General features: G+C 36.2%; 1 protein-coding gene across 1 annotated transcript; it reads right to left on the reverse strand.

The window, feature by feature from the left end:
* Nucleotides 1-207: 207 nt before the first annotated feature.
* On the reverse strand, nucleotides 208-5863 carry LOC149821285 (short-chain dehydrogenase TIC 32 B, chloroplastic-like). Its single transcript, XM_089983740.1, has 8 exons — nucleotides 5691-5863; nucleotides 3794-4025; nucleotides 2639-2718; nucleotides 2152-2305; nucleotides 1988-2066; nucleotides 1234-1318; nucleotides 1103-1149; nucleotides 208-551 (listed from the first exon to the last, which is right to left on the reverse strand). The coding sequence occupies exons 1-8, from the start codon at nucleotides 5806-5808 to the stop codon at nucleotides 387-389; spliced, it is 960 nt and encodes a 319-aa protein (XP_089839866.1). The 5' UTR covers nucleotides 5809-5863; the 3' UTR covers nucleotides 208-386.
* Between the last annotated feature and the right edge of the window lie 3401 nt (nucleotides 5864-9264).

Below are 9264 nucleotides of genomic sequence, written 5' to 3' on the forward strand. Positions count from 1 at the left end.
TTACCCTCTCAATAAGTTTTCTTTGATCCAGAATTACTGGAACATGGATGTTGCATGATATATTCCTTTTTTTGCAGCCTGTGTATTCTGCTCCTTGATACCTCTTATATTGATGAATTTGTTTAGAGAACTTTCTATGTTATTGTTTCACATGTTGTAGTGTGGTTGAACAAAGTTTGGGAAAAAGGCTGGCCAAGACAAGGAGAGGAGAAGTGGACAGATTATTACTAAGAAGCTTACAATAGAAAGCAACACATTTCACTGAAACATGTCCAAGGATCCTGTGTTCTTGGATCATGCTTCATTCTCTGTAGTTCTAATTTTTTCTTGACTGGGCACACACCACTAATTAACTTTCCTTACATGTGCTACTGGACTGGTTCAGCTTACAGTGACTTAACCAACTTATTGCTGAAATCCCACAGTTTTTTGGCCAGTGCTTCATCTCTTGCAAAGGCACTTGGTACCATCTCATTACAGTCTACGAAATACTTTCCTGTTACTCCTTTCAGTCTTGGATGCAACGCCGCATAGCATGTTGTGGCTGCTCCCTGAAAACCATATAGAGAACTCAATCACCATTCATCCATGATATCCCCATAAATTCAATTAGCAGTTGTACCAGATCATTGTTCACAAGCAAACAGATTTCCAACATTTAAGCTTATCAGAAATTCACTTCTTTCTGATAAAAATTACCCATCGGATTAATCGATGAAAGCATCATCCATTCAATAGGATGAAAGTTCAGATCGATTGTGACCAAGCAACAAAATAACCGTGACGTTTAAAAGCTTTGCTCTCCAATGTCTATTTTCTGTCATAGATTAGTCAGTCAATTCTTGAAAAACAGATTGATTGTGACCCAGTATAGAGTAGGTGGCCTCTTAACTTTGAGCCTGTGGCTGTGGGAGGAAAACTCGGAAAAACAAATAGTGAGAAAAGCTTTCCTATGTTGAAGGAAAGCAACAGTTGATTGTGAACTAGAAATAACTTTTGGTTTCCTTTTCTCTCGGGAAAAAGGCTATGTATATATATATATATATATATATATATATATATATATAGTCTTTTTTTTCTGTTACAAGTGAATGATAGATACCTGGGGCACATTCTTCCACCAGAGAAACGTGAATAATTTTATAAATTCTGCAAGGAAGATTGGTTGATCTTAGTAACCTGGTAGGTTTCATGGATTTATTGTATGAAGTTTCACAAGACTAGATAACATACTCATTAAAATGGCAGAATGCCGCATCAAATTTGTCATTATCAGACCTGGATGGACAGCGTTTGCTGTAATATTTGCACCTTCCTCCTGCACATGAAAACAACCATAAAATAAAGCGTCTCCACCACAAAATAGTTCACTTTCAAGGCTTATGTTGCAAAGAGCATTAAGCATATGGCCAAAATATAATTGGGCTTGAAATCAAGCAGCTCATTTCAAGGCATAGTTCAGCTATAGGAAGAAAGAAAGGTCCTATAACTTTTGGATGACGAGAAACAATCACTTGTAATAGTCATTCATCGAAAAAAAAAATCATTTGCACTGGTCATTAAGCATTCCTCACCATTGGATTGATGTATATGGAGAATTAAAATTTTCACCCACATAACTTGGTGCCTCATTCATTGAACCAATTAAGATGTACTCATGAGGCCAAAAAAAATTCCACTTGAACAGCTTTATAAATTGGAAAAAACGGTTATGGCAATATCGCTTTCATTTATCATCTCAACCGGGTAGGATCCATATAAATGAAGCACCGTGGATCTGAGATGCTTCTAAAAGGATGTATAATGTTTGAAGATCTTCTGGTTCTTTTTGTACAAAATTGCACTTAAATTTGTTTTTCATGTTAAATCTCTTGGCTATGTTCTTACCGATTTAAATATCCAGCTAGAAATATAAAGAAGAGGCAACAAAGGATTCTGACCAACTGCCACCAACCTATGATCAAGATAGCAAGACTTTGTTACTTACCTGTAAACGGCGTGATAGCTCTTTTGCGTGTAATATATTTGCTAATTTGGATTGCCCATATGCTTTCTTGTCAGAATATCTGATCCAGGAAGGAACACAGAAACCTTAATCCAAAAAGTTCCATTTTCCTGATACATATCCAACAAATTTGGATCTAGAATTACCCTGACTGGTCGTTGATCTGATCAAACCGTATGCCTTCCTCGTATGTATGAACATGTGCTATGGATGATAAGTTGACAATCCTCCCCTCAATGCCACTTTCTCTTGCAGTTTGCTTCATTTTGTCGAGAAGAAGATTTGTCAGCAGGAAATGGCCTGATTGGAAACAAAAAAAGAGGAAAGAAATCAGAGAGAGAGAGAGAGATGTTAGTTCTTTGATATTCTTGCAATTCCAATTGGGTTTTGTTTCTGTATCCGGTTTATGAGTTTTGTCACCTTTTTTTCTCCATCATGCTTCATTTTTTTATGGAAAACCCATTCCTTGAAATTACAGCTTATCTTGCAAATTCAATGTAATTCTAAATCTACGTTCCAAAAAAAATGAAGGAAGGGCATTGTTAGGTATCCATTAAGGTTTCACTGGAATTGGCTTTCAACTCAAACAAAAGGGTTTTGTTCTTACAAATTCTGGCATTTACGCAATCTTACCGATATGATTTGTTGCAAATTGCATCTCTATTCCGTCTTCCGAGAGCTGGTAAGGGCAGAACATAACGCCGGCATTGTTTCTGAAAGTGTTGTCAAGGTAAGCCCAGCGTTGCTCAAGAGAGAAAACAGCACACAAACACAAATTTGTAGTTTGGCCATACTGAAAAAAAAAACTATCATAAAAACTGTAGTGTAACCCCGTTTTGTGCAGCTTGTTACTTTCCTGAATATACATACTGCCAGTCTGATGCACTGATAAACTGATGCGATGCTCTTGAGCAATAGTAGCAGTATCAATTATTCACATGGCCTCAATCTGAGATTTCAACATGACAAACAAATAATACTACCAAAGGACAATTAGGTAGGTGGCCCTCGCTTTTATTGAAAATACCATTACCATTACTAGCCTAAAGCTGGAAAATAGGACCAACATACCCAATTTACTGTTTACTTGATACTTTTGCCCTTTGTCGCCTAAAAGTTTAGGCGTCTGATTTTTCAGGCGACAACTTATATAACGCGTGACTTTTTCAGGCGACAAACTTAGATGAGAGAGAGAGAGAGAGAGAGAGAGAGGAGAGATGTGATGATGAACTAGCATTTTTCTGATTTTAGCTAGCAGTGAAGGTTGAACTGGCACAGTCACCAGCCAGTTATGTTCCATCAACCATAGGTTGGGTGTCGGGGTTTACCTAGCAGGGGTGGGACCATTAAGTGACACGTGTCATGTTATGATTGACACGTTATAACTTTTTATTATTTTTGGGCTGAGACAGAACGATTCAGTTGAGTATCGGTACAGCTGAATGGTGGCCCAACCATTAAGGGCTGATACCCATACTGACAACATTGGTCAAAATTATATAGATTTTAAAGATGAAATTAACTTCAGGTTTTTATTTGAGAGTTTCACTGAAAAGCTGAGTTTTAGAATGTCTTTTTAAAAATATTTAAGACTTTATTTTAAAATGTCAGGCAAAAGGTGGGTCTCTAAATGAAAATTCACTGAGTGTGTATGTTTTTGACAGACATCATTTTTCAAACTGAACGACATAAGCAATTAAGCATCATGTATGGTTGTATAAGAAACTTGTTCCAATATCATAAGGGGAAAGCAGGTAAGGAAATAAATAAAGAAGGGGAGATTGTTACATTAATATATTGAGTGGAAGGTCTCTTGCAAGAAAGCTGTCAGCAAAGGCTCTAATGGACTTGATGGAGCTGAGGTCAAGCTTCCCTACGTCCACAAGTGCAGAAGCGTCCTCCTTAAGAATCATCTCCTTTGTAGCATTGGCTGCCTCCATGTTCCTTGCAGCAATCACCACATGTGCCCCTCCAAGTGCCAAAACTCGCGCTGTTTCTTCACCAATCCCACTTGCCCCCCCTACTCACACGAGCAAATTAAACCTCATTGTCAAAGTTCTATGGTGGTGCATGCATGGTACAGTGGCCTACAGTGAGGCACACTTGATTTACGTAGATCTAACCTCCAAAATAAAAAATATAAGCATTGAATCATGCTTAACATATTGTGTCAAATTTGACCTAATATGATGTTTTATACTATTTTTAAACCACCTTTATTTTCACCTGTTAATTATGAGCCGTTGATTTTCACCATCTTATAAATGGAATCTTATAGCATATTAAACATGACAAAACCTTCTAATATACTAAAAAGTTTTTTCATATGTATATACAGAGAGAGAAGTGCGTTCGATGGGACCCGATCTGTGATGGGCAGTCCATGCTAGACTGGTCACATCGGTCCAAAATGAGAGAGAGAGAGAGAGAGAGAGAGAGAGAGAGAGAGAGAGAGAGAGAGAGAGAGAGATGTAAACATTTTAAATGGGGTTTTCAGCTCTTATAGTGTTGTTTTTCATGATTCTTACCCATTGATGTGTTGGGCATGGTCGATTTACTAGAAATAAACACTCAGATCATATATTTTTGATGAAAATAAAAAACTATACTTGAAGCCTTGAAATTTTACAAAGATTTTAGGCTATTGATTTTTCTAATATAAAAACCCATCCATGAGGGTGAATCAAACACTTCAAAAGCTAATCCTTATAAAAATCAAGTGTATATCACATTTGTAAGGTTAGAATTAAAAAAAAAAACCCTGAAAACCCTGTCTAGCATATTTTGCATCACCATCTCTCGAGAGAGACCTGCAAGATTCTTGTGACTCAACGCACCAGACCACCTTTCTTTGTACGTTGTGGCCTCATTTTAATGGCAAAACTACTTTATTTTAATTGCAAACAGACCCAATGTCTCTGTTCGTCAGGAATATTTACTCGTGGTCGATCACTGAATCTGCTCCTGCGGAACATCATCCAAGAAATGAACAAGCGTATAGAAAACTTTTCATCTCTACATTTTTATAAAAAAATATATTCAAACCAAGCTCATAAAGAATATTTGAATTTTGTTTGTTTAGTCTTTGAAGACGGGTTAAAACAAGGCAGTAGGTGAACAACTTATTAGTTCATGACACAATGAAAGCAGATCATGTCCAAAGAATTGTCCAAGGCACCTTAGATGTTGTTCATCGTCCAGATGATTTAAGGAAATCCTGAGGTGTGTAAAACACAAAACACAGAAAATCGCTACACGCACAGCGATTTTTTTTTTGTAATCCGAATACTTTTCATCTGTACATTTTTATAAACAAATATATTCAAACCAAGCTCACTGAATCTGTTCCGCTTATCTAGGTGGAGACCATCATCTTTTATGAGTTTTGGGTGTTGTTAATCTTGACCATTAACAGGGTAGTAGGTGCATGAAGCACCTTCTTGAAGTCTTGAAACTGTGAGTAACCAAACATTCATGAAAATGTTGAGGAGAAAGGAAAAAGAAGCATCACCATACATTTATGTAGGCACTAACTTTACAAAGATAAGGTTCATGGGATTCCATTTCAAAGAGATAACCAACACCACCGCCGAAGTTCAAAGAGAGGGTTCATCTCCAACCAAAACCCAGCCCAAAATAATTCAAGAAAATGAAAGAAAAGCAAACAAGCAGAAGAGACCTCTACCTGTGATAATTATGGTCAAGTTCTTGGCGTCGATCCTCTCTGTAACCTGTTCAGCAGTAGAGGCCGACCCGAACCCACTAGGACCCGGCCATCCTGTCATCACAGAGAAGAGCCCCATCTTTGATTGCGATACTACCCCAAACAATGAGAATTAGCAGTTGTGTGTGAGAAGAAGAAGAGTAGATCGGATAGGAGGGATTCTTGATAGTTGTGGGATAGTTATAGTCCCTGCGTGAGAGCGAGAGGGGTTTGTTATTGAGTCCGAGCAGGGAGGGAAAAATAAATGTAGGACCAATGACCGCGAAGATAACAGTCCGGACCCTCACCTACTTCAGCCTTTAGGGAAGCCCTTTCATTCATTGATTGCATTGAACCCTCCTCACAACTGCCCACGCGTCTCACTCTCTTTCTCTTTATATATATATATATATATATATATATATATATATATATATATATATATATATTCAGTAAAATATAAGAAACGCAATATGAAAAATAAAAATTATGAGTATTTTAAATAATTTTTTTGCAAATCCAACCATATGGATGGATGTACTTGGCATGGTGAATTTGCTAGGAATCAACCATTAGTGTATTTTTGATGAAAAAATGATATTTTTGAATGCTTGAATATTTATGATGATTATGAGCAATTGATTTTAAAGCACTAAAAAAATCTCTTTTATGCATCAAAATCGATCAAAATTTAAGAGTAGTGGGTTCTTTATGGTTAGGTTCAAGAGAAAAGAATAAAAAAAATCATGAAATTCGTGGTTCACACATTAGTTCTCATATTCTAGTGATTATATATATATATATATATATATATATATATATATATATATATATATATATATATATATATATATATATAGAGAGAGAGAGAGAGAGAGAGAGAGAGAACTGAAAATATTATGGGTATTTTCAACACTTCATTTGCAAATCAAACCATGTGGATGTGCTTGGCATAATGAATTTGCTAGCAATCGACCATTTGATCTCGTGTATTTTTTATGAAAAAATATGATTTTTTAATGCTTGAATATTTATGAAGAATATGAGACTGATTTTAAAGCCTTAAAAATATCTCATTTATGCATCAAAATAGGATGATTCAAGAGCGGGTTATTATAAAACCAAACATGCAGATCACATTCGTGAGGTTAGACTTAAGAGAAAAGAATAAAAAATTCATGAAAATCACAGTTCACAGATTAGTTCTCATATTCTAGTGACTTATATATATATATATATATATATATATATATATATATATATATATATATATATATATATATGTGTGTGTGTGTGTGTGTGTGTTCTGGTTCTGCCCACTTTCTCATTCTACCAGCCCTTTAAAATCATAATTTTTTGGTATTTTTTCTCACATCTAACACTATAGATTTCGGTTAATAAAAATACATTTTTCGTCCAAAAAGTTATGATACAAGAGTCAATTCTCAATAAATCAAGCATGTTAAACACATTATCTATCATAAAACACCAACTATGGGACAGAATGAGAAAATAGAGTCTAATATATGCAGTTCTCATATATATATATATATATATATATATATATATATATATATATATATATATATATATATATATATATATATATATATGGTAACTTACGGTTTTACGCAAATGATTTACATAGATTTAAGCTCCAAATGCAAAAATCTAACCCTTGCATGATGTTTAACGTGTCTTATTTATTGTTTCATGTGTTAAAAGTTGACTCAAATAAGATATTTTATACCATTTTTAAACTAATTTTATTTTATTTAATAGTAAGTCATTATTTTTCATCTCAAAAGTGTATTAGACATGATAAAACATTCTACCATATTAAATAAACCATGCTAAATGCATCTCTGTACGGTGGCTGGATCCAAACAAACAAGAGTTGGTACCACTATAAGGTACATGCATAGTGTCAAATAATGCAAGATTTATGAAAATCTTGCGATACTATTGCCATAAATGGCCTGAAAGTTAAAAAAAGTAATTTCTAGTAAGATTTTTAAAATATCAGGATTTTTTTAGCAAAACATAAATATCATAATTTAAACACAATATTTATGTTTTTAATGGCTATTTATCATAAAAAAGCGTGTGATTTTGATTTTAAAATATGTATTATTTATATTTTTATGTTATTTATTTATTTTTTATTGCCAAGATTTTACTGAAAAAATGCAATTTTTTTTTAAAAAAAATTTCAAATTCTCAATAAGAGTTATTGACTGCCGAACAAAACACGGGTACATGGCACAAAACATCATATATTTTTCTATAAATATATTGAGATAGAGGGGTAACAATTGGAGAAGAGGAGCATTACTTTTGTTACTTTTGTAGGCATATCTTTGTTACGAAAATACCCTTAATCTATTTGACCATTGACAACGGAGGTGGCCTTCAGATGCAGATGCCCTTAGAGGAGCTGGAAGTCTGATCCTCTCTCTTTTTTGAGAAGGCAAAATTTTACTTTTGCCCTCTTAACCTCTTTTCTACCATCGCTTGGTCGTCCCGTGAACAGCAGGGTTATTGAGACGGTGTTGAGGTGAAGACACCCCATCAAACTTAGCTGGTGCACAGGTGCAGGGATGGCAGTGGACCTAGAGACAATGGGGCCCCCACCTCGCCTCATCCCGTTTGGACTGGGGATGAAGGGCGTGAAACGGGGATGGAGGCGGGGGATGAAGGTTAAAATCTATCCCCGTGCAGGATGGAGGCGGGGATGGACTTACCCTTTTTTTCTGCCCCGCCCCGTCCCCGTCCCCGTCCCAATCCCTACCTAGCCCCGTCCTGTCCCCAATCCTTCAAAGGATGACTATAGACTAAGGGGAAACGGGGCTGCGCCTTGCCCCTGTTTGGACCAGGGATGGATGACATGAAATGGAGATGGAGGCAGGGGTGGAGGTTAAAATCCATCCAGGTGCAAGGATGGAGGTTCGGATTTTGAAACGGGGCGGGGGTGGAGACCTTGTCCCCCGCCCCGGTCCACTGTCATCCCTACACAGGTGTGTCTCTAGCTTTTAGAGGCAGGCTACATAAGGCAGGGTGGTCATGGAACCCCACTTGGGGTTTTTCGTGCTTCGCCTAGGGTTCCTCATCTTAAAAGAGACTTTTTGGCTTTTCTAATACACAATCTCTGCTGAATTGCTGGAAGAGCCAAAATGATTTTCTTTGTTGCTTCATATCGCCGACCCTAATTGTTTTCGGATGAAGGCGTAGTTGTAGTTGTAGTCTCTGCTGAATTGCTAATTACCCCTTTTAAGGTTTTGTTAGTAGGCTTAGGGCTGGTATTGAGCCAAATCAACTGAAGAGAGGGTCACGGTGGGTCTATATATAAACTGAGTTGGAGCTTGCTTGTTTACAAAACAAAATATGTTTTCAAAATTAAAAATATTAGAATTGGACTCTAAACCTACCGAAGGAAGCTCAAACGGTCTCACTTTTACAAAATCAAGTTCATTGTTTTAAAGTGAATTCTAAACATATTGCTTAATTATAAGCTAAACATTTCAACCATTTGCTCTCTATAATATAAAATATGCAC

Source organism: Nuphar pumila, chromosome 12 (genome assembly GCF_984573655.1).
Source record: "Nuphar pumila chromosome 12, dmNupPumi1.hap1.1, whole genome shotgun sequence".
Lineage (NCBI taxonomy): Eukaryota > Viridiplantae > Streptophyta > Magnoliopsida > Nymphaeales > Nymphaeaceae > Nuphar > Nuphar pumila.

Coding starts and splice junctions, on each gene's coding strand:
- LOC149821285 (XM_089983740.1), bottom strand. CDS start 5,808: ATGGGGCTCTTCTCTGTGATGACAGGATGGCCGGGTCCTAGTGGGTTC. Junction 2,306..2,638: donor ATTTGCAACAAATCATATCG/GTAAGATTGCGT, acceptor GTTTCCAATCAG/GCCATTTCCTGCTGACAAAT. Junction 552..1,102: donor GGTGGAAGAATGTGCCCCAG/GTATCTATCATT, acceptor TATGGTTTTCAG/GGAGCAGCCACAACATGCTA.